Source organism: Gigantopelta aegis, chromosome 11 (assembly GCF_016097555.1).
Source record: "Gigantopelta aegis isolate Gae_Host chromosome 11, Gae_host_genome, whole genome shotgun sequence".
Classification (NCBI taxonomy): domain Eukaryota; kingdom Metazoa; phylum Mollusca; class Gastropoda; order Neomphalida; family Peltospiridae; genus Gigantopelta; species Gigantopelta aegis.
The window spans coordinates 9,525,836-9,552,128 of NC_054709.1; the positions used below are offsets into that span (position 1 = coordinate 9,525,836).

At 38.0% G+C, this 26,293-nt stretch overlaps 1 protein-coding gene across 1 annotated transcript; it reads left to right on the forward strand.

The window, feature by feature from the left end:
- Positions 1-1,323: 1,323 nt before the first annotated feature.
- Positions 1,324-25,996, forward strand: LOC121385358 (WD repeat, SAM and U-box domain-containing protein 1-like). Its single transcript, XM_041516008.1, has 12 exons — positions 1,324-1,461; positions 2,782-3,242; positions 5,457-5,656; positions 8,018-8,116; positions 8,687-8,780; positions 12,224-12,257; positions 13,376-13,416; positions 15,854-15,960; positions 16,990-17,208; positions 18,889-18,966; positions 20,296-20,376; positions 24,107-25,996. Exons 2-12 carry the CDS (start codon positions 2,833-2,835, stop codon positions 24,259-24,261), a joined length of 1,518 nt encoding a protein of 505 aa, XP_041371942.1. The 5' UTR covers positions 1,324-1,461; positions 2,782-2,832; the 3' UTR covers positions 24,262-25,996.
- The last annotated feature ends 297 nt before the right edge of the window (positions 25,997-26,293 follow it).

Consider the following 26,293-nt stretch of genomic DNA (forward strand, 5'->3'; position numbering starts at 1 on the left):
TATATTTACCAGTCCAGATGGACAACGTTCCCTGGGAGCCTTCCAATGTTTCTCCCCGATATATCCAAAATCCTATCTATTTATTCAAAAATCTCAGATACAGCGAATATCGCCTGGGGGCACAACGCTGTACCTCACCTATCATGTGATATTTCCACAACTCCCAGAGACAGTATGTTTTCTTAGATGGCCAGACTTACTGTCGCCAGTTTGCTAAAAATACCCTGGTTGTAAACCACACTACCGGAGTTATTACGTAACTACACGCCACATGGCCTCTACACCTGGTCTAAGTGCATATTGGGACGCAGGACTACCACCGTCGCACGGGGGTATTGCGTAACCAAGCTGCACACGGCCCTCTAAAACAATTAACATCGCCACAGGCGAAAAGATAAGAGCATGTTCCGTCACATGTAGTTAATTGAATAAGATAATAAATCAAATTGATCGTGCAATTACAATGCGTGTGCGTTGTAGCCATTTTCCCGTTAATAAGACGCTTCACGATCCTTCGAGGATACTTTGAACATTGTTACATTTTGTTTATAATTTATACAAGTTATATTAATACAACCTAGCAAAATAAAATATCAAATGCATATATGTCGGAGCCCTAACATGACCGAATCGATGACAAGTATACTTGTTACATTTAATCCAAACTACTGTCTCCATGTTGCAAAATAGTAGCGAATTTCGAAGCGTTGCGTTAAGCATGTAATCTACGAGACCGCCTCTATCATACACATGCAGAGTGCCAATCACCCATAGATTTGTGTACATAATGCGATAATACCAAGTAGTCTCATAAATGCATTGGTAACCGTATACAAGTGGCATTATTTTAATTCATTACTGTGGGAGGAGAAGCATTTGAAGTAATTTACGTGATGTAATCAACGTTACAAGTAAATGCTAACATTGCTATTAAAACGATTCCTTAATGTTTATTATTGATTCACACTAAACATAGTAGTCTCCCTTGCCAAAACATGTTCTTTGAATATTACTATATGCCTTCATAATGTAGATAACAATCTGTAGGTAACGTAGGTTACACATATTTTTTAATTATAATAAAATTAAGTAGTGTTGCAATTAAATGTAATTGTGAGTCGACACTGTGTCTTAAATATAAAATTAGTAACATTTGAGCTTGAGAACCAATGGTTAGTCATTAATTAGTCGTTAAATTTGTCTTGTTTGTGGCACTTGTTTCAATAATAATAAAGATTACCTCTTCATTTCCAGGATTTCAAGGGTAAAAATTCAGAGAGATTGTAGGTAAGAGAGGGGAGGAAGAGAGAGAGAGAGAGAGAGAGAGAGAGAGAGAGAGAGAGAGAGAGCAAAAAAAAAATCACAGGAAGCGAAGGAAAGAAGCTGAGAATAATATTTCTCATGTTGGTGCTAGTCCGCACACGGGTGTAGATATTATTCATGATGACGAAATCTCTTCAAGTATGTGGCAGAAATTTACAAAACTGTTGCTTTCTCACAAGCATTACCATTCAATTAACTTTACTTTCCTAGTTATTTTACACAATTTTGTCAGACATATTGTGTCCTATTTTTTTTTATATAGGAAACCAATGATGTATTACTGCGCAGATATGAAAACAGCCCTTATTTGTGGTAAAAAAATATTCTATTTTATAACTTTTTTCTAAGCAAATTATAAAGAAACTAAGGTATTGAAACTCTGCATGTGTGACTATTTGACACTAGTGACACAATTAACGTAAACATTTGAATTCATGAAATGAGTTCATGTTCATTATTTATTCTGCAAATTATGTTTTTTGTAAGCTACGTTTTTTATTTGCTTTTGTAATTTACGTTACATAGCTATCAGTCTGGCTTGGTTATATAATTGAATTGGTCTTTGGCCCTGATGGAGTATTTTACCCAGCAAATACAATGACACATTGAATACAGTTTACATTTAATCACATTCACTTGCACCTGCTTTCATACAGAGGTATCATAATACTTAGTAGTGAGCATATTTTCACATTATGTTTAACAGAGGTAGTTGTTGTTACTGATAATATAGCCTATTTTGTTTAACTATTCAAAATCTATCGAATAACAACAACCGATTGAAATGTGTGTAATTACTTTGTAAATTATTTGAAATAACAGCCATCGTATAATACCATTGACTGTGGTCACGTACCTTACTTTTAACATTTTATAGCGTTATGTTAGAATATTCGCAACTTTTACATTTTTTGTGTCCAAGTTATGAAATTTGAGATACTGACTCTCATTGTTGATCTTTTACTAATAATTGTTTTTGTAAACATTCAGATGTTTTCCCTTTTGATTATTTTGCACTGTCAATTTGGGCAACATTGGTGAGAAAGGGTGTACAACTTATTTATTTTATGAGCCAATTGATTTGTAAATTGCACACAAAAATAGTATTTTTATGTTGTTTCCAAAACACTTTTACTTTTCGTTTTACGTCAGACCAAACTGAAATTATTTACAAAAATCATTTTCATAGAATGATGAGATGGAATATAGTTAGTAATAATATTAGTATTCGGTGATCAAAGATTCAAAGTGGTGAAAATTGTTTTGCCTCAAAAGTTTAGTAAAAATACTAAAATTAAATCAGGTCTAAACAAAGAATAATAAAAACAGCGATAATTTAATAATTTGTGACAGAGTTATTGCCCTTGTACTTGGGAGATACTAATATTTGTTTTTGCCTGGTAGGCGACATATTTGCTTTAGCAGTACTCTCAGAATGCTTGTTTTATTTATTTTCAGAGATAAAGACCTTGTTTGGCACATAGTATCCATGGAAACAGCTAACACGTGATGGCAAACATGGTTGCAAGTCTAATTCACACTATAACCTCACACACGTCAGATGTCATGTGTGTCGCCTTCACACACAACAAACTGGCAACATGTGGGGGCGACAAAACCGTTCGTTTGTGGAGTACAGAAGATTTCTCTGAGGATGAGTGCTCTCCCTTGCTGGGCCACACCTACTATGTTCAGTGCTGTGCCTTCTCTCCGTTCGGCACGGTTCTAGCATCGTGCTCTACGGACGGGAAATTGATACTGTGGGACACAAAGAATGGGAGTGAGCTGGCCGTGTTACAACACCCGAGTCAGAACTGTATCCGCGTGTGTCGGTTTTCACCGGATTCGGCGAGAATTGTTTCGGGAGGAGACGACAACATGATATGTTTTTGGGAAGTGGCCACACACAAACTTTTAGGGTAACTATTTTAAAACTCAGTGGTGGTGGGTCCAAGACGGCGGGACATAGCTCAAGTGGTAAAGCGTGCGCCTGATGCGCGGTCGGTCTGGGATCGATCCCTGTCGGTGGGCCCATTGGGCTATTTCTTGTCTCATCCAGTGCACCACGACTAGTATATCAAAGGCTATGGTATGTACTAGCCTGTCTGTGGGATGGTGCATATGATTTTAATTTCATAAAGTTCTAAAATACATCTCATAGGTCGTAATATTTTATACACTATCCCAAACTTTCCACTCACTTCATACTGTCTTATTTCCAGCAGGACATATTTTCTCATCACAGTACATATTTTTTTGCCTGCTGTTTTAAAAAATAATAATATATATATAGAAATTTATTAAGTCATCACAGGGGTGCAGAAAGTGCTCGCCAAATGCGAGTAAAAATTCTGACGGACGAGTTAAACAAAGCAACTACCAGCCCGACAGTCTACCTCTTTTTTATTTCGTTTGCCACGTGATGTTGATCACTTACCAAGTGTTATTAATAACGTTTTGTCAATACATTTATATATATATTATTTGAAGTGAAGACACCCTATATTATAATATTGTTAACTTAATAATAGATTGTTCTATAGACTGGTGGACTAGTAGAAGTTCTGGCAGGCTAGTGAATTTTAGTTGGTTTTGGTCTGGTGGGCTAGTGAAATATTTTCCATTTCTGCACCCCTGCATCATATCTTGCCAATGTATATAGTTGTTGCAGGATAAATAAAACTAATAACCAGAAATATATTTTGTGCGATACTTTTTAAGGCATTCAATGTGATATAGAGGATTGGTCACAAGTGTTTTTTAATATGAAAAATACCAACCTCGTTCACTTAATTGGTATTTCTCTCGGCAGAGCCTTGACAAATATTGATTACGTAGACACGGTTGGTATTTTCCATATTAAAAAACACGAGAAGCAAATTCTATTTATCCTATAACACTTCTAAAATAACATTTTCATTCGATAACATGATGTCATCGTGATTAGCACAAATTAGTTTGGCGTCATGCATTTTAAACTAGATCATATGAAAACGTTACGCTCAGGTATACAGGTCTAAGACTTGTTGGTTTGTAAACAAATGACCCATTGACAGTAACTATTACTATTACATGTGGATCTAACAGCACTCTGTTGGAGCTTATGTCCAGTTGACCTTTCATTCGAACAATCAAAACCTTACTTGCAAAATCATGGCAGTAATTTGAAAAGAATTTGAAAATGTTCAGGATTATGCCGAGGGTATACGAAATGATTCGGGTGAATTACAAAGTATGCCGGAAACTAATTTCAATATAAAATGTTATATAAAATTTGTTTCAAGGCGAAAAAAAACAAAAGTGATGGTATAGCCATAAAATCTGTTTATACTAGTATACAATCCAGAGTTTATTACTACACTTTTCCCCCTGTTTTATACTGTTGAAATAGACCAACAAGTTCGCCTATTGCATAATGGTCTCGCCAGGTACTTTTAGAGTTTGTATGCACCCGAATAACGATATAAAAGGCGAAGTGTAATTGGTCGATATTTAAATTGTTATTTATAGATGAAATGTCACCTGGACATGGGAGTCCACGCAATGCTGTTAGATCTGTTGGTAGACCAGTAGAGCTAATTTTAATCAGATTGCCTTTAAATTTGGGTTTATGACATGGATATCATGGATAAGTTATAGAATAAAATGTTTTACAGCCCCTGCAATTGCCCACGGCAATCTACAATGCTGTGGAGTTTGTAATTTATTGTAATACCTTTTTACCTTGGATTATGTTTTTTGGGGTTGTTTTTTTCAATGGTATATTTTTTCACCCATGGACATTTTCTTGATTACATAAATGAATGAATGAATAAATCGTTAACGACACCCCAGCACAAAAAATACATCGGCTATTGGGTGTCAAACTGTGGTAATGCAAACAAATAAAGTGATGATCAACATCAATATAAAAATTCAAGATTTAAACAAAAACACAGTGTAAAGAACTGTGCAAAAATACAAATATCACAGATAGATACTGAATTTTACTAAAAACTTCAATTTTGTGCTGTATTGGCCATTCTCAAAGAGAATGTTACACCCGTGCACCACGGTGAGGTTACAGCACGCACAGGGGGTTTCTTGATTGCAGGCATTGTTTTAATATTTTTTGGTGGTGTTTATTTTTTCAGAACCCTGGTGGGCCATGAAGAATCAGTGGTGGCATGTGCATTCAGTGCCGACAGTAACTATCTCGTGTCCGGCAGTATAAACGGGGACCTGAGGATCTGGGACGCCAAGTTTGGGCATGGAAAATGTCTGGCATTTGAGCTGGACGGCCACGATCTCGGTGTCACATGCTGCGAGTTTTCTCCAACATTTGGAACTGCAGGTATTGTCAGAGAATTCTACAAATAAGACTCCTTATATAAAAGGGGTGGGACGTAGCCCAGTGGTACAGCGCTCGCTCGATGCACGGTCGGTGTGGGATCAATCCCCGTCAGTGGGCCCATTGGGCTATTTCTCGCTCCAGCCTGTGCACCACAACTGGTACATTGTACATCAAAGGCCATGATATGTGCTATCCTGTCTATGGGATGGTGCATACAAAAGATCACTTGCTGCTAATCGAAAAGAGTAGCCCATGAAGTGACGACAGCAGGTTTCCTCTCTGAATATCTGTGTGGTGCTTAACCATATGTCTGATGCCATATAACCACAAATGAAAAGTGTTGAATGTGTCGGTAAATAAAACATTTCCTTCCTTCCTTCACTAAAAATGAGGACTTCTTGATATATCTGGAATACTGTGACAAATAAGGCGGAAAACAAACGCTGCTAGTGAAATTGATTGTCATTTGGCATTTTGTGTAGCAGTTGCTGCCTTCCCCAGTCAGTTTCAATTCCTGATTTTGTCGGTTACGTACAAGTCGGCTCTGCCAATTATTGTTTTGAAAATATAGTGAGATTACTCCTTTAACAGAGGAACCGGCCTCAGTGGCGTCGTGCTTAGGCCATCGGTCTACAGGCTGGTAGGTACTGGGTTCGGATCTCAGTCGAGGAATGGGATTTTTAATCCAGATACCGACTCCAAACCCTGAGTGAGTGCTCCGCAAGGCTCAATGGGTAGGTGTAAACCACTTGCACCGACCAGTGATCCATAACTGGTTCAACAAAGGCCATGGTTTGTGCTATCCTGCCTGTGGGAAGCGCAAATAAAAGATCCCTTGCTGCTAATCGGAAGAGTAGCCCATGTAGTGGCGACAGCGGGTTTCCTCTCAAAATCTGTGTGGTTCTTAACCATATGTCTGACGCCATATAACCGTAAATAAAATGTGTTGAGTGTGCGTCATTAAATAAAACACTTCTTTCTTTCTTTCCTTTAATACGGGATAATTTCATTTCATTTCCATTTATCTTCGTGCTTATATCCAATTAAGGTTCAAGCACACTGTCCTGGGCACGAACCACGGATATCTGTCTGTCCAGGACAGTGGGTTAGTTGTTAGTGGTTAGTGTGAAAGAAGAGGGTGTAGTGGTCTTACACCTACCCATTGAGTCGTTAAAACTCACTTGGGGTGGGAGCCTGTTCTGAGCTGCGAACCCAGTACCTACCAGCCGTATGTCTGATGGCTTAACCACGATACCATAATGTCTATGCTCAGTAACAGCAAGAAATGCTGATACACAAAACCCAGGTTAGTGCAAGGGCCATAAATAAGATTTAGTTGATAGAAATGTTTTAAGTTGATTTTGGACCTGTAGCCTATTTCACCAAACATTGTAAGTTTATGTATGGATCTGGCAGTTATACCGGACATTCATTTACGTGTGTTTGATATTTATTTCAGAAAAATGGAGCATTTTAAGGACAAAGGAACATGAAATATGTGTACTTTTAGCTATAAATGTTGTACTATACTCTTCAAAAAAAGTAGGGGAACCTAAATTATTAATGTTAAAATCAACTATTAGACCGAACATACATTTTGACCACAGACATCTTAGTGAAGAACGTTCAGTTCTGTTTATCAACACACCGAAACACATTCCATTCCATAGTTTGCACGTGCATCACGCAGTTGCCCCTTACACGTGCGTGGGGGTGTCATTCTCGATTTTGACAATTTCCAGGAAGGTCCATTAATCACTGTGGAACATTATTTCTGTCAATCGTTTTCATTCTGTTGATCATACAGTTGTTATTGTTTAGTTTTTAGTCATTTTTATTATTTGAATTTGCCATTTACTGATAAAAAAACATCAACTTTCAAATTTCACTTCCGACTCCAATCGTCCTTCAAGATATTTGGTGGTCATAAAACCTACTGTAATATTGAACTACCAGTTTGCCGTAATGTTTGCTCAATTAATTCACTATTATCATATAACCATTCCCCACAGTTAATGTACCTTGCAATTTTGGTAATTGTAAATTCTTATTAGAGTTCCCCTACTTTTTTTGAAGAGTATATATATATCTCTGGTGGTCATAAAACCTACTGTAATACTGAACTACTAGAGTATATAATAGTAATCTGAATTGTGGTTTAGTCGTAGATTTATGTTTACGTGCAAAACTAGGCTTACGATGTTTTGTGAAATTGGGCCCTGATTCTTAAGGATATGTAAGAAATAGAATACTATATTTGTGTTCACTTTTGCTTGTTTGCTACATTTTGAAACAACTTGTAAGGTAAATGATAGTATTCTGTATTTATTTTGTTCTTTTATTTTTTACATTTTCATTTAGAAAAACCTGACAGTCCTGTGGCAGTGTTTCTGCTAGCTACGTGCGGGAAAGATGACTTGGTCAAACTGTGGGATTTCACTGCTCAAGTTGGAACCCCAAGTGAGTTATTTCCCTTTTGTCTAGTAATGATTACATGCTCAAATAACAGGGTTCGAAATGGACTGCTGTTAATTTGTTTTAATTAGGACGAAAACCAGTCAAATTGTCAGCATCCATTCTCCCTCCTGAACAAAAAAATTGCGAGCAATATGTTTAAAGGCATATTGTCACAGACCACTGATCTATTTAATGGTCTAACAAAGTATTACCTGAACAAAAATAATTGAATTTGTCCCTAAATGTACTTTATTCAACCATCTTCATAACCACCATACTCCACTTATTAACGATATTTTGTAAAAATAATTGAATTGTGGCAATGGTGCATAATTCAAAAACTAAAATTGCCTAGAGGGTTGACATGGATTGCACTCCATCATGGTTCAGTTAAGGTGATTTTTAGTTATTAACCATTTTCAGAGAAATACAGTCCTTAAATCCGTGACAGTATGTCTTTAACATAAAATTCTGACAAAAAGCAGGATTATGGTTTTAATACTAAAAATATTTTGATGAGAGACTATGGCTTTAATAAATGTTTACTTTTTTTTGTACGTTTGTATTTTGTAGCTGTCTCACTGAAACTTAGAGACACACTACCCGGGCATACCGACATCATAAATTCGTGTTGTTTTAACCCAAAAGGAGACATCCTGGCATCTGGGTAAGTTAGTACTCCGTGTAAGTTCCTAACGTGCATCTCGTAATGTACAAGGGGGTGGGGCGTAGCCCAGTGGTAAAACGCTTGCTTGATGCACAGTCGGTTTAAAAGTAAAGTTTGTTTTATTTAACGACGCCACTAAAGCTCATTGATTTTTTATCTTATCATCAGCTATTGGACGTCAAACATATGGTCATTCTGACACTGTTTTTTAGAGGAAACCCGCTGTCGCCACATAGGCTACTCTTTTACAACAGGCAGTAAGGGATCTTTTATTTGCGCTTCCCACAGGCAGGATAGCACAAACCATGGCCTTTGTTGAACCAGTTATGGATCACTGGTCGGTGCAAGTGGTTTACACCTACCCATTGAGCCTTGCAGAGCACTCACACAGGTTTGGAGTCGGTATCTGGATTAAAAATTCCATGCCTCGACTGGGATCCGAATCCAGTACCTACCAGCCTGTAGATAGATGGCCTAACCACAACGCCACCGAGGCCACTTGGTCGGTTTAGGATCGACCCTCATCGGTGGGCCTATTGAACTATTTCTCATTCCAGCCAGTGCACCACAACATATATTAAAGGCTGTGGTATGTGCTATCCTGTCTGTGGGATGGTGCATATAAAAGATCCCATGCTTCTAATAGAAAAATGTAGCAGGTTTCCTCTCGATGACTGTCAAAATGACCATATGTTTGACATCCAATTGCCGATGATTAATAAATCAATGTGCTCTAGTGGTGTCGTTAAACAAAACAAACACACTCATAATGTGTAGTTTCAAGATCTCTTGGGTTATTTTTTATTTTTTGATATACATGTATATATAATGTTTGGTTACTTACAATTTTGAAATCTGATCACACCCACCCTAACAGCAAAGAGTGACTGCAGCCAAAATCCTTATTCATAGTGTCAGGAAGTTGGACGTTCAGTCCCACATTACTGACATTCAGTTCACAGTACTGACATCAGGAAGTTGGACGTTCAGTCCCACATTACTGACATTCAGTCTCACATTACTGACATTCAGTCCCACATTGCTGACATTCAGTCTCACATTGCTGCCATTCAGTCTCACATTACTGACACTCAGTCTCACATTGCTGACATTCAGTCTCACATTACTGACACTCAGTCTCACATTACTGACATTCAGTCTCACATTACTGACACTCAGTCTCACATTGCTGACACTCAGTCTCACATTGCTGACACTCAGTCTCACATTGCTGACATTCAGTCTCACATTGCTGACATTCAGTCCCACATTGCTGACATTCAGTCTCACATTGCTGCCATTCAGTCTCACATTACTGCCATTCAGTCTCACATTACTGACATTCAGTCCAACATTACTGACATTCAGTCTCACATTACTGACACTCAGTCTCACATTACTGACACTCAGTCTCACATTGCTGACACTCAGTCTCACATTGCTGACATTCAGTCCCACATTGCTGACATTCAGTCTCACATTGCTGACATTCAGTCCTACAGTCCCACATTACTGACACTCAGTCCCACATTACTGACACTCAGTCCCACATTACTGACATTCAGTATCATATTACTGGCATTCAATCTCACATTACTGACATGCAATCTCACATTACTGACATTCAGTCAGACATTACTGACATGCCGTGGTATGTGTTATCCTGTCTGTGGGATGATGCACATGAAAGGGTTTCCTCTCTCAATATCTGTGTGGTCTATAACCATTTGTCCGACGCCATATAGCCGTCAATAAAATGTGTTGAGTGCATAACATTTCCTTCCTTATATTTGCAATTATTGTTACACTCTCTCTACAGCTGTAGTTGTCAATCTAACCATTGAGAATAAAGTATTTGTGCTGCTTAACACTCAGACTCAGAACTCTATTAACCTGCCTCGGTGGTGTCGTGGTTAAGCCATCGGACATACGGCTGGTAGGTACAGGGTTCATAACCCGGTACGGGCTCCCACCCAGAGTGAGTTTTAACGACTCATTGGGTAGGTGTAATGCCACTACACCCTCTTCTAACCGCTAACAATTAACAACTAACCCACTGTCCTGGACAGTGTGCTTGAACCGTAATTGGATATAAAAAGAAAGAAAGAAATGTTTTATTTAACGACGCACTCAACACATTTTATTTACGGTTATATGGCATCAGACATATGGTTAAGGATCACACAGATTATGAGAGGAAACCCGCTGTCGCCACTACATGGGCTACTCTTCCGATTAGCAGCAAGGGATCTTTTATTTGCACTTCCCACAGGCAGGATAACACAAACCATGGCCTTTGTTGAACCAGTTATGAATCACTGGTTTACACCTACCCATTGAGCCTTGAGGAGCACTCACTCAGGGTTTGGAGTCGGTATCTGGATTAAAAATCCCATGCTTCGACTGGGATCCGAACCCAGTACCTACCAGCCTGTAGACTGATGGCCTGCCATGACGCCACCGAGGCCGGTTTAATTTGATATAAGCATGAACATAAGTTGAAATGAAATGAAAATGAAATCTGTTAACCACAAGAGATTCTGGCATGGCCAGTTGTCTGACTTGGGGCTAGAATTGACAAGTTATCTTAATGGTATCTTATCATCCACATGGTTCAACATAACTGGGTTAATAATAATCATACAAAGCACACGTGTAATAACAAGAGTAATGGTATCTTATCATCCACATGGTTCAACATAACTGGGTTAATAATAATCATACAAAGTACACGTGTAATAACAAGAGTAATGGTATCTTATCATCCACATGGTTCAACATAACTGGGTTAATAATAATCATACAAAGCACACGTGTAATAACAAGAGTAATGGTATCTTATCATCCACATGGTTCAACATAACTGGGTTAATAATAATCATACAAAGCACACGTGTAATAACAAGAGTAATGGTATCTTATCATCCACATGGTTCAACATAACTGGGTTAATAATAATCATACAAAGCACACGTGTAATAACAAGAGTAATGGTATCTTATCATCCACATGGTTCAACATAACTGGGTTAATAATAATCATACAAAGTACACGTGTAATAACAAGAGTAATGACATAATTTTGGGAAGCGACGTCATAATATAGCGTTGCTTTTCAAGTCCTAACCCAGACTGTGCATGTGAAATATGACGTCATTTCATCGTCTCCTTCTAGTTTTGAGACGGCCCATGGGCCTTGTTATTCTTTTAAACAATTTACAATAATAATATGGATAATAAAGAAATTATTACACTCGCGTGTGTGTGCCATACTGATTTTACGAAACGAGTGTCAGGATTCATGTATTACCCTCGCTCTCGCTCGGGCAATACAAAAATCCTGACACTCATTTCGTAAAATCAGTACAAGACACAAGCTCAGATAATAATCTCTATTAAACAGTGCACTGTTTCATTATTTTATAAACATTCCTTTCATTTTAGATCCATGGATAAAACTGTTCGTTTGTGGAACCCTGTGAGTATTTGTCAGGTCTTGAAATAGGCAGTAAAATATGCCTGCTATTTTATTTTTCAATGTAGGCTGGAAAAAAAAAATTACTTTTAAGAAAAATATTATTTCTGGAAATCTATTTCAGGGAACATTTTGTTCACAGCACAAGTTTCAGAGATCGCAACACTATTTTAAAACATTAAACAGTAGTTGCTAATAAATTTTCAGTTGGCTAGAAATATAGCTAATCAGTATTTTGAAAACAAAATGTTCCCTGATGACAACACAAGATGTGGTGTGCCGGTGAATGGGGTGGGGTGGGGGGGGGGGCAGGACTTTGAGAGGGTATCATGTGAAAAGTTAAGACCCCTGAGATGTATTTTAGAGGATTATAGAATTTAAATACAGCATAATCATGAGCTAAATAGCAGATGACGTAAACGTATTTAATTCTGTCTCTTAAAAAATGACTGGGCATGATCTGTTTCCTTCCTTTTTAAATGATTTTTATTAATTGTTTTGACATTACACCATTATTATCCTTCTACCAGCAGCTTAATATAGTCTGGGGCGGGACGTAGCCCAGGGGTAAAGCGCTCGCTTGATGCGAGGTCAGTTTAGGATCGATCCCCATTGGGCTATTTCTTGTTCTAGCTAGTGCACCACTACTAGTATATCAAAGGCCGTGGTATGTGCTATCCTGCCTGTGGGATGGTGCATATAAAAGAATCCTTGTTACTAATGAGAAAATGTAGCGGGTTTCCTTTATAAGACTATATGTCAAAATGACAAAATGTTTAACATCCAATAGCTGATGATTAATAAATCAATGTGCTCTAGTGGTGTCATTAAACAAAACAAACTCTTTAATATAGTCTGGCTATATAGTATCATTTTCTTTGACTGCCATGGAGTTACTGTTTGGTACATCTTTAAACTTGTTAAATTTCTTGCTCGTTTTTCTTTTCTTTATTTAAAAACATTCAGTGTTTCGCATGCTTTAAAAAAACCACCTTCATTTTTGTTGTTAAAATATTTTACTTATGTAAAATTATTTTTCTGAAACTGATCGAATGTGTGCTTTTTGTTTCAAGACATTATATTTTAATTGATTTAATGACTGAATATTTTTTTTTTTTCAGTTGAAGGGAACACCGCTATTCACAATTCAGGGCCATGAAAGGTTTGAAATGATTTGACTTTTATTTGATTAACAACCCCTGCAATTGCCCATGGCAATCAGCAATGCCATGGAGATTTCCTTGAAGTTTTTCATTCTCCTCAGCACTCTTTTTGCTGTGAACTACAGTCAAACCTGTCCTTGCGGCCACCTGTACTCAGCGGTCACCTGCCTTAAGCGGCCATGTTTTTCCCTCCCAAACAATTTATAATGTAAATGCACCTGTAATAAGCGGTTACCTGTCTAACGTGGCCAGTGGCCACCTAAATCGGATTCCAAATCGCTAAAATACCTGTATTAAGCGACCACATTAAATGTTTACTGTTATACAAAAGGCATATTTTAGTAACAGTGACACGGTGCAGCAAATAACCGACCTTCACACCTTCAGGAATACTAGTACCCATTCAGTCCCGACATCTCTTCTGTGTATCAATTAAGAAAGTCTGACTCTGCAATGCATCTAATTGCCTCTGGGCAAGCTACGCTTGACATTTGTAGATTCACTTACTATGACAATACACCGCATGAAGTAGGAATTAAATAATTAAATAGAAAAAGAAAAGAAAATTGTTGAGAACGGTTAATTTAATACATTCCATTTGCAATTTTTTTATAAACAACTGTGAAGCACACATCCGTTGGTTAGCAGTACAGATGGTAAAAGAAGAAACAACAACAAATGTTTTAAAAACTATATATGTGGCAACCTGTAATCAGCCGTCACCTGTCTTAAGTGGCCACTTTTATCTACTCCCTTGTGTGACCGCTTAAGACAGGTTTGACTGTATATTAGAAATATTTTTCCACTGCTTGTTTTTTGCCATGGACGTTTTTTTAATTGCAGGTGTTAATTAAACTAGGAGTGTTTGTTTAACTGTGGTACACACAGTGTGTCTTGGTGCCCTTTTGACTGGCCTCGGTGGCGTCGTGGTTAGGCCATCGGTCAACCATCTTCATAAATCAAGGCTAATATTCGTTCCTCGTATTCAGGCTTGATACATGTAGTCAAGATTACTGATATCCACTACTAGCGCCCTCTATTGGAAGAAAATTTGTAACACTGATTATGTCCCTTACACGATGATATCGCTGACCAATCACAGCATCGGTAACATGTGACAATCTTGAAAGCAATATCAGTGTTCGCCCGCCAACAATAACAAGGAAATCTATAAGGAGCGTTGCGATTCGTTGCAATCAGATCTCATCGCATCCAATGAAATTTAAGCATTTTGTGGCACGATTTCTTGACGACATGTATCAAGGCTGAATACGAGGAACGAATATTAGCCTCGATTTATGAAGATGTCGGTCAACAGGCTGGTAGGTACTGGGTTCGGATCCCAGTCGAGGCATGGGATTTTTTATCCAGATTCCAACTTCAAACCCTGAGTGAGTGCTCCGCAAGGCTCAATGGGTAGGTGTAAACCACTTGCACCGACCAGTGATCCATAACTGGTTCAACAAAGGCCATGGTTTGTGCTATCCTGCCTGTGGGAAGCGCAAATAAAAGATCCCTTGCTGCTAATCGGAAAGAGTAGCCAATGAAGTGGAGACAGTGGGTTTCCTCTCAAAATCTGTGTGGTCCTTAACCATATGTCTGATGCCATATAACCGTAAATAAAATGTGTTGAGTGCATCATTAAATAAAACATTTCTTTCTGGTGCTCTATATACTGAATGAGTGGGACGTAACCCAGTGGTAAAGAGTTCGCTTGATGCATGATCAGTCTAGTATTGATCCCTGTCAGTGGGCTCATTGGGCTATTTCTCATTCCAGCTAGTGCACCACGACTGGTATATCAAAGGCTGTAGTATGTGCTATCCTGTCTGTGGGATGGTGGATATAAAAAATCCCTTGCTACCAATGGAAAAATGTAACAGGGTTTCTTTCTAAGACTATATGTTAAAATGACCAAATGTTTATTATGGATCCGATAGTTTATGATTAATAAATCAATGTGCTTTAGTGATGTCACAAAATAAAATAAACTTTTATATACTAATCGGGTATTAACAAATGTCTGCTTCATATCAAAAACATCATTTTAGTCAAACTGTTACTAAAGGTAAACAGTTGCTACCGACATGTTTACTAATTTGGCTGCTGTCCTGTAGTGACAAAGTTATAGAGATAAAAATTGTTACCTCTACTCCTGACCACTGATACTAGTATTTAATTTACAGATTTTTCACCAAATGTTATACATCTGAACGAAAAAACCCTATTCTAGTATCTTAATTGGATCTCGCCACAAAACAGAGTCAAAAGGACGTTTTAGGTAGTCATGATTGCTTCCATGATACACTATCTTATATACTATACGTGTGTATTAAAAATTCCCATTTTATTACTGTGTAGTAAATAGTACACTAAGTATATCATTGTTGTAAGCAGTGTGTTAGAAAAAGACTCATGCTTTGTTTTCATTGGTAGGTTTGTGCTGAGTGTGGACATATCAATGGACGGAATGATGCTAGCGTCGGGGTCTAATGACAAAACTGTCATGATCTGGAAACTGACGGACACTTCAAGGATTATGGGTAATTTCTGTGACTTATTTTTAAGAGAGACTGTCAGTGTTACTTCATGTCATCGACTGAGAATTAACTGGTTCTATCGGTAATATATTTGATAGAAGAATTGTTTGTTTTTTGTTGTTTTTTTATCAATGTGTAACAGTCTACACAATTTTATACTAAATTTGTGACTGTTATACATAGATAAATTCACAAAAAATGGCAATTAATTACTAAGAACACAACTTGTTTAGTTAAAAATACACATAAATTAGTTTGTAAGACCTGATTTAAGCAATGACGTCCAATTTTGACGTAATGATATAATTTTCTGGGGTTTATCGATAGATAACATTTATTTCTTTTCCACATTACCTGTCCTCAAATAAGTGTACTCCCCCCTATGGCTAGTAGTCTGGTCCGAACATCCCAAAATCCAATGGGATGACCTAAATTCTTCTACTGCATACTCCCTCTAATTCCGGTCACATGACTGTAACTTCCTTCTGTTTTTTTTCCTTCACTGTTTGGTTTGGATGTCTTTTATTTGACTCTGATTTATTCAGTCATTTATTGGTTTTTTCCTATCTTTATTGCTTGTATTATGTGGGAAATTCTTCCTACATATTGTTACAACCTGATAGTGTATTTATTTTGGTGTAATTTCAGGGACATCGTCCATTTCGAATAGAGAAAATCTTATAACAGCAGGAAATTTGTAATTATATTTGTGGATAGACATAATTCTTGATCAACACTGTGCGAATGCAAGGTGTACATTGCTTTTTAAAGATAGAGACTCTCTCCGACTCTCCCTTTCCCCTCTCTCTCTCTCTCTCCCCCTCTCTCTCTCTCTCTCTCTCTCTCTCTCTCTCTCTCTCTCTCTCTCTCTCTCTCTCTCTCTCTCTCTCTCTCTCTCTCTCTCTCTCTCCCCACTCTCACCAAATGATGACATAATCATGTGTTAGATATCCGATAGCTCTAGTTTAAAATGTCATTAGAGAAATATTCCTTTCCTGTCGTTGACTTGTGTTCTGTTGTTTCTATGTATAGCTGGTCTTTCTGGATATGAGGATCCTAAAGCGACAAAAAGCCAGACTGACTCCACTGGAATAAATACGACCGTACAAAAGTGGTCCATTGATGATGTGTGTGCATGGATTGTCTCCCTTGGTTTGGAGAAGTACGAAGATGATTTTCGACAACATGCCATTGATGGGACTGAACTGTTGACCCTATCATCTCAAGATCTTGAGTTACATTTGGGGATTGGTTCGTATTTATATAATTTTAAACTATCCTTGCATTTCATATCTATAGTCCGTCCCATCCTGCTACAAATATGTTTTTTTGTAAATAATTTCTGTTTTGTTTGACATAAGAAGTTAAGTAAAAGTTTTTTTTTTGTCTAACTTAGAAAACAATCTGCTCAGAAATAAATAACTTGTAGTAAATTCCATAGTATGAAAAAAGGCGTTCCATGTGGGTAGGACTATAGTGTTATATTTAAAGTAACAATTCTAAATTTTAACATTTAATTTAGTTATTTTTTCATCTACATAAAACATTTTTTAAATGATTTAATCTAATACAAAGCACTGTTCAGTCATGGTTTAGAGGTTAAGAAAGACTACGGAAAATATGAACGAAGTTCAAACCTTTCTATTCCAATTCATCTGTTTCTTCAAACACAATGTAATTGCATAAATGATACAGGCAGCACAAAACATCGATAAATTATTCACATCAATGTGTTTTCTGCAGCCAGTGATGGAAAAATACGATGGACACTTTAATATTTTTGACCCACATTCATTTTTACGGGGGGGGGCAAAGTGTTAAGATTTTGGAGCTGAAATTTTGTGTATAGCTTTATCGTGCACTTTTATGGATTAAGTTTGACTTATGATTTACCCAATTTTCACAGAGTTATGGCCCTTGATCTTAGGAAATGCGAGGGGCGGGATGTAGCCCAGTGGTAAAGCACTCACTTGATGTGTGGTCGGTTTGGGCTGTTTCTCGTTTCAACCAGTGCACCACGACTGGTATAACAAAGGCCATGGTATGTGCTATCCTGTCTGTGGGATGGTGCATATAAAAGATCCCTTGCTGCTAATGAAAACAATTCAGAGGGTTTTCTCTCTAAGACTATATGTCAGAATTACCAAATGTTTGACATCAGTAGCCGATGATTAACAACTCAATGTGCTCTAGTGGTGTCGTTAAACAAAATAAACAAACTCAGATTACAGTAGAATCTAATTGGCTTGACCTCAGAAGGGTTGAACACACCAAAATGCTCGAACCAAAAACAAAGTCCTGAGTTTTTTGTTCGGTAAACCCTTATATTAACTGCTGATGGGTCGAACACATCCAGGGTTGATTATAAGTCTTCGCACGAACTAAATTATCGGTCCCATCTGTGTTAATAGCTATATTTCTCTCAAACTGGTGATCCATCAAATATCAAATGGTAAACCACCAAATAGAACCAACCATTGCTGTGCCTGCACAGTTGGTTATTACAATCTTCGGATTAATTATTTAGGTGGAACGAACTATAGATGAATCGGGGAAATTGCAACAATAGCCGTGCAATCCTTTCATTTCCACACTTGTCGTGTTTTTTGTTAAGCTTGTGTTATGGTATCTGTGAGTTGAACCGTGATACCAATCAAACAATTAGTGCACAGACGGGCCTCAGCAGTGCTGGGGTTTTCTGTTGTTGAAATATTCAAATTGTTCAGTAATAAATTCATGTAAATACAGATTACGAATTTGCAATTTATTTATTTTATTTCAGAGTGCTTACATGTATTACATAATTTGTATCTAAATCAACTTTCTAACTGATGTTAAGGAAATTTTCCGATGATGACCGAATGGGGTTCAAGCCAACAGGATTCAACTGTACTTGTTTTTATTTGTTTTGTTTCTGTTGCCCCCGTACAGCTGCCTTGGGTCACCGAAACAAGATTCTTCGAAGTCGAGATCACATACAAGAGCAGCCATTGTGTCCTGACCAGATTGGTGAGTAGGCAGAAAAAAGAAAGAAATGTTTTATTTAACGATGCACTCAACACATTTTATTTACAGTCATATGGCATCAGACATATGGTTAAGGACCACACAGATATTGAGAGAGGAAACCCGCTGTCGCCACTTCATGGGCTACTCTTTTCGATTAGCAGCAAGGGATCTTTTATATGCACCATCCCACAGACAGGGTAGTACATATCACAGCCTTTGATATACCAGTCGTGGTGCACTGGCTGGAATGAGAAATAGCCCAATGGGCCCACCGACGGGGATCTGTAGTATGTACTACCATGTCTGTGGGATGATGCATATAAAAGAAACCTTGTTGCTAATCGATAAGAGTAGCCCATGAAGTCGCGACAGCGGGTTTCCTATCTCAATATCTGCGTGATCCTTCATCGTATATCTGACGCCATATAGGTCTAACCGTAGGATGGTGCATATAAAAGATCCCTTGCTACTAATGGAAAAATGTAGCCGGTTTCCTCTATAAGACAATATGTTAAAACTACCAAATGTTTGACATCCAATAGCCGATGATTAATAAATCAATGTGCTCTAGTGGTGTTGTTCAACAAAACAAACTTTAACTTTTTTGAAACAAACATTCCATTATCTTTGCAGGGCTAGCAAAATGAAAAAACCTAACAAAATACCAATTATTACATGAAATGTTTTTGCCAAATTAAAATAAAATTCGCCAATTGTTCCTAAAATTTGCAGTTGGCAAGTTACAGAGCTGGACCCACTTGCACAAAGCATCGTAAGCGTAAATGTAAATCTACGACTAAACCACGATTCTTATTACCACTAACAGAACACTAATGTAGTTTGAAGTACACATATTTCATTTTCTTTTAACCTTAAAATGCTCCATCTTTCTTAATGATTTAATTTTCCGTGTGAAATAGTAAAGTTTGTTTGACACCACTAGAGCATATTGATTTTTTATCTTATCATCGGCTATTGAACGTCAAACATATGGTCATTCTGACACTGTTTTTAAGAGGAAACCCGCTGTCGCCACATAGGCTACTCTTTTACGACAGATAGCAAGGGATCCTTTATTTGCACTTCCCACAGGCAGGATAGCACAAACCATGGCTTTTGTTGAACCAGTTATGGATCACTGGTCGGTGCAAGTGGTTTACACCTACTCATTGAGCGTGTGAAATAGATGTCTGTTATAACTGCTAGTCGCAGACGTAAACTTACATTGGTTTGTGAAATGGACCCCTGGCCCTGATCTTTGTGTAAAATAGTAACTTTAACCTCTTAACAGCATGCTTGTTTTTAAAAAAGATGTTTTGTGTTTTCCAGAAGCAACCACCAGTAGCACCCATGATGAATTCCTGTGTCCAATAACAAGAGAAATAATGAAGGACCCAGTCATTGCATCAGGTGTGTTTGTGTGTCAGTGTGTCAGTGTGTTGGTGTTGGTGTTTGTGTGTGTGTTGGTGTTTTTGTGTGTCTGTGTGTGTGTTTGTGTGTGTATGTGTTAGTGTGTGTATGTGTTAGTGTGTGTCAGAGTGTGTGTGTGTCAGTGTCAGTGTGTGTGTGTCAGTGTGTGTGTGTGTCAGAGTGTGTATGTGTCAGTGTGTGTGTCAGTGTCAGTGTGTGTGTGTGTCAGTGTGTGTGTCAGTGTCAGTGTGTGTGTGTGTCAGTGTGTGTGTGTCAGTGTGTGTGTGTGTCAGTGTGTGTGTGTGTCAGTGTCAGTGTGTGTGTGTCAGAGTGTGTCAGTGGCAGTGTGTGTGTCAGTGTTTGTGTGTATGTGTCAGTGTGTGTGTGTCAGTGTATGTGTCAGTGTCAGTGTGTGTGTGTGTGTGTGTGTACTAGTGTCAGTCAGTGTGTGTGTGTCAGTGTGTGTGTGTACTAGTGTCAGTGTGTGTGTACTAGTGTCAGTGTGTGTGTGTGTACTAGTGTCAGTGTCAGTGTGTGTACTAGTGTCAGTGTGTGTACTAGTGTCTGTGTGTGTGTACTAGTGTCAGTGTGTGTGTGTGTGTCAGTGTGTGTGTGTGTACTAGTGTCAGTGTGTGTGTGTCAGTGTGTGTGTGTACTAGTGTCAGTGTGTGTGTGTACTAGTGTCAGTGTGTGTGTGTCTGTGTGTGTGTGTGTGTACTAGTGTCAGTGTGTGTGTGTACTAGTGTCAGTGTGTGTGTGTGTACTAGTGTCAGTGTGTGTGTGTGTACTAGTGTCAGTGTCAGTGTGTGTACTAGTGTCAGTGTGTGTACTAGTGTCTGTGTGTGTGTGTACTAGTGTCAGTGTGTGTGTCAGTGTATGTGTCAGTGTGTGTGTGTGTGTGTGTACTAGTGTCAGTGTGTGTGTGTGTGTGTACTAGTGTCAGTGTGTGTGTGTGTGTACTAGTAGTAGATTAGCAAATTAAGGGCAGTTCCAGAATTGATAATCGGGTGGTTTATTTTTTTATTTTTTTTTTATAATTGTTTTTTGTTTTTACACACATTGAGTTGATCATGTATGGATGCAACTGTCAGCGACATTCTGGAAGGACCCAGTCATTGCATCAGGTGTGAGTGTGTGTGTGTGTGTGTGTGTGTGTGTGTGTGTGTGTGTGTGTGTGTGTGTGTTTGTGAGTGTGTGTGTTTGTGAGTGTGTGTGTGTGTGAGTGAGTGTGTGTTTGTGAGTGTGTGTGTGTTTGTGAGTGTGTGTGTGTCTGTCTGTGTGTGTGTGAGTGTGTGTGTGCGTGCGTGCGTGTGTGTGTGAGTGTGTGTGTGTGTGTGTGTGTGTGTGTGCATGCATGTGTACGTTGAAACTTTTGGGTATGGCGCTATGAAATTGAATGCAACCACAAAATTAATTACTCTTATAATTAATGTATGATTTTCTTAACCCTAACCGTAAACTTAACCCATTTTCTTTCTCGGCGAGGCCCCCCATACCCCCTGGTGACTGTTGTTGCATTCAATTCAATAGTGCCATACCCAAGAAACATTTCTGCAGAAACACCGTCTCCTACTGTTAATTTACAGTCAGATTGTCATCACATTTTCTCCAAACACATATCGTGAAAAAAACATTACAATGACACAGATTCCAAATGCTACACTTCGCTTTGATCTCCTAGGACAAAACATTACAATGACACAGATTCCAAATGCTAGACTTCGCTTTGATCTCCTAGGACAAAACATTACAATGACATAGATTCCAAATGCTACACTTCGCTTTGATCTCCTAGGACAAAACATTACAATGACACAGATTCCAAATGCTAGACTTCGCTTTGATCTCCTAGGACAAAACATTACAATGACACAGATTCCAAATGCTAGACTTCGCTTTTATCTCCTAGGACAAAACATTACAATGACATAGATTCCAAATGCTAGACTTCGCTTTGATCTCCTAGGACAAAACATTACAATGACATAGATTCCAAATGCTAGACTTCGCTTTGATCTCCTAGGACAAAACATTACAATGACACAGATTCCAAATGCTAGACTTCGCTTTGATCTCCTAGGACAAAACATTACAATGACACAGATTCCAAATGCTACACTTCGCTTTTATCTCCTAGGACAAAACATTACAATGACATAGATTCCAAATGCTAGACTTCGCTTTGATCTCCTAGGACAAAACATTACAATGACATAGATTCCAAATGCTAGACTTCGCTTTGATCTCCTAGGACAAAACATTACAATGACACAGATTCCAAATGCTAGACTTCGCTTTTATCTCCTAGGACAAAACATTACAATGACACAGATTCCAAATGCTAGACTTCGCTTTTATCTCCTAGGACAAAACATTACAATGACATAGATTCCAAATGCTAGACTTCGCTTTGATCTCCTAGGACAAAACACATGCAACTTTTTGCTGGTTTCCACTTTGCATTTTTATGGATTACTCTTCAAAAAGGGAAGATTCAATAAGACGTAATCAAACAACGTCATGACGTGTTATGTTTCAACGCAGTCGGAATGACATCAGATTAATTACGTCACATACTTCGGAGGCTTCCACCCCTTTTGAAAAGTATTCCATGAAAAAATCAAATTGGCAGATGGTGACAATTTGCATGTGTTTTGTCGATATAGGTGATATGGTTACAGTCTAATATGTGGATTCTATGTCACTGTAATGGTTTTATCATGATTTATGTTTGGACAAAATGTGGAGAAAATGTAACAATAATTAAAGGTAGGAGAATAAATTATTGTAGTTGTTAACAATGTGGTTCGGACTATAAACTGCATAGGAAAATAGAGAATAACTAGTTGGAAAAAACACAGAAGCAAATGTTTTATTTAACGACGCACTCAACACATTTTATTTATGGTTATATGGCGTCACACATATGGACCTGCTGTTTTCCAGTACATGGGCTACTCTTCCGATTAGCAGCAAGGGATCTTTTATTTGCGCTTCCCACAGGCAGGATAGCACAAACCATGGCCTTTGTTGAACCAGTTATGGATCACTGGTCGGTGCAAGTTGTTTACACCTACCCATTGAGCCTTGCGGACCACTCACTCGGGGTTTGGAGTCGGTATCTGGATTAAAAATCCCATGCCTCGACTGGGATCCAAACCCAGTACCTACCAGCCTGTAGACTGATGGCCTACCACGACGCCACCGAGGCCGGTAAAAAAACACAGAAGAATAACTTTATGGAGACCAGGAATCCCTCCGTGTCACTGTGAGATTCATCCGGACAGCAAACATCTCCCTGTGATATCTTTACAAGAAGGAACGAAAAGAAGAAGATGACTAGTTAATGACATAGGATATCGGCTTTATTCTGTGATGGTAAGAATGGGAAATTCTCATTCGGCTGGAACTAGATAACGCTAATATTCTGCGTCATTAACTAGTTGGTATCTTTATCCTGCAGACCATAAAAAGCTATTATTTCTGTTATTTCAGCTACATTAAACAGTAACCTAGAGTGCAAATGAGTGATTTTGTAATGTAGGTTACATGTGACATCACATGAGTGACATCAAAAGTCATAATCTGCTAGTATACGTTTATGACTATGCTTTAATCGGTCATCATAATCAACCAGTAGAACCAGTGGTTGTAGGATAAATTGCAGTAACTCCCCCCTCCCCCGCTATTATATGAAATATTTTTATTTTTATTTTTATTTCTCCTTCAGATGGATACACATACGACCGACATGCGATCCAGTCCTGGTTTGAAAAGGGAAAGAACTGCAGTCCCATGACCAACTCTGTTCTTATTCACCAACACCTCACACCAAACCGGACACTCAAGATGCTCATACAGAAACATATAGAAAAAACTACTTGATGTATAACTAGAACGGGAGTTTGTATAGAAATCTGTAGGGTGATATACAAACCAGGGCGTTATATAAAAACCTATAATCCCCTCCTGTTGCACCTCACATCGAAATGAACACTCAAGATTCTTATTCAGAAACATATAGAAAACAACTACTTGATGTATAACTAGAACAGGAGTTTGTATAGAAATCTGTAGGGTGATATACAAACCAGGGCGTTATATAAAAACCTGTAGTCTCCTCCTGTTGCACCTCACATCGAAATGAACACTCAAGATTCTCATACAGAAACATATAGAAAACAACTACTTGATGTATAACTAGAACTGGAGTTTATATTGAAATCTGTGGGGTGATATACAAACCAGGGCGTTATATAAAACCTACAGTCCTATAAAATATATATATATATATATACAGAACCTCACATACCTTTTTTTCGCTTTCTATTTATTGCACAAGTTTATTTTGCGCAAGAATATATATACCACGGTTTTTAATTTAACGTCATAACAACATTTTCTTAAATCTATGATCAATCCTCCTTTCATGGATTTACTTAACGTAAGAATTATACTCTGCGTCAATCTGGTGTAATGTTTGAAATACGATGTGACGTAATTTGTAAATCATACATGGCGTTGGTAACAAAATGGCGCTAACTCCAGTAAAAATAAAAAGGGAATTCCCCATTTACAAGTTCCGGTCCAGATTGCACATGTGTGATACAAGATAAATTTATCACATGGTTTGAAAATGTCTTTATGACTATAGTAAGATTGAATAGGTATGTAATAAAAACCAGGACATCCTATAAAAACCTGGGCTTGTACAGACATTAGGCTAGAGATTTTCAAAGTTATTTTAACGCTGTGATATTGTGAAACCACCATAGGCTATGACATCACTACAACACACACCATGTAGTGACATCATACAATAGTTTCAGGGGTGTAGCGTGATCTGGACCTGGGGGTGGGGGGGGGGGGGGGGGGGGTGTGTGAAATATGAACCAAGTGGACCCTTTTTCTATTTTGTTTTTGCACCACCAGAAACTCCATATGTATAAACCTGTATATTTTAGTTCTGAAAGCAGACCATTTACTTCAACAGGGGTGTTCGTCCGGACCCCCCGAATCCCCCCAGCCTACGCCCTTGAGTTTCACGAAGTCTTAGTGCTAAGATAGCTTCGATAATATCTGTGGGATGAAATAGAAACTTGCGGCCTAATTAAGAAATTTCTCTTAGACACAAAACACACTGGGTCTGGTGAGTATGGTACCTGTTGAAAACGAAATGCATTGAATCGAGTGTGATAAAACACACCGCGCCTGTGCTGGCGCGAACTACAGATCTGGTAACAGACGACATAGAACATATAAAAAGCATGAGTTTAAACAAATATCTGTGCATCCAAATTTATACAGAAACAGGTGACGTGTAATCTTGATTTGAATCGTCCACAACTCTTAAAGTTTTTAAATACTACAACATATTTTTCACTATTAAAGCCAATTTTGATCATTTAAATTAGAAGTACTTACATTTTATTATTTAGAATATTCATTTTCATACACCTGAAGTGCTTCTGGTTATCCAGGTTTATCGCAATACCCCTAAACGCATTTTTCATAATTCTAAAAATGCTTGTTCGTTTGAGAAGTAATGGTTACAGAGACAAGCTCTAGTTATTTTTAGACTATTTTTCTATTTAAACATCACAGACTTTAGCATGTCTCTGTTATAACCTTATCCAGATGTGTTACAGGTTTGTAGATTAACTAAATTTATTATTCATATGGTTCAACATAACTGAGTTAATAATAATCATACGAAGTGCATGTGTAACAATAAGTGTAATGACATAATTTTGGGAAGCGACATCATAACATGACGTCGCTTCTCCAGTCTTAGCTCAGATTGTGTATTTGAAATATGACGCCATTTCGTCGTCTCCTTCTGGTTGAAACATTTTGAGTTGGGTCTTGTTATTCATAAAGAAAACAACAATAATAATATGGATAATAAATAACTTAT

What these genes read in the sequence shown, in the direction of transcription:
- LOC121385358 (XM_041516008.1), top strand. Translation starts at nt 2,833, where the DNA reads ATGGCAAACATGGTTGCAAGTCTAATTCACACTATAACCTCACACACG. An exon ending in TGCTCAAGTTGGAACCCCAA is followed by an intron (nt 8,117 to 8,686) that starts GTGAGTTATTTC and finishes TGTATTTTGTAG; the next exon opens with CTGTCTCACTGAAACTTAGA. An exon ending in ACAATTCAGGGCCATGAAAG is followed by an intron (nt 13,417 to 15,853) that starts GTTTGAAATGAT and finishes TTTCATTGGTAG; the next exon opens with GTTTGTGCTGAGTGTGGACA.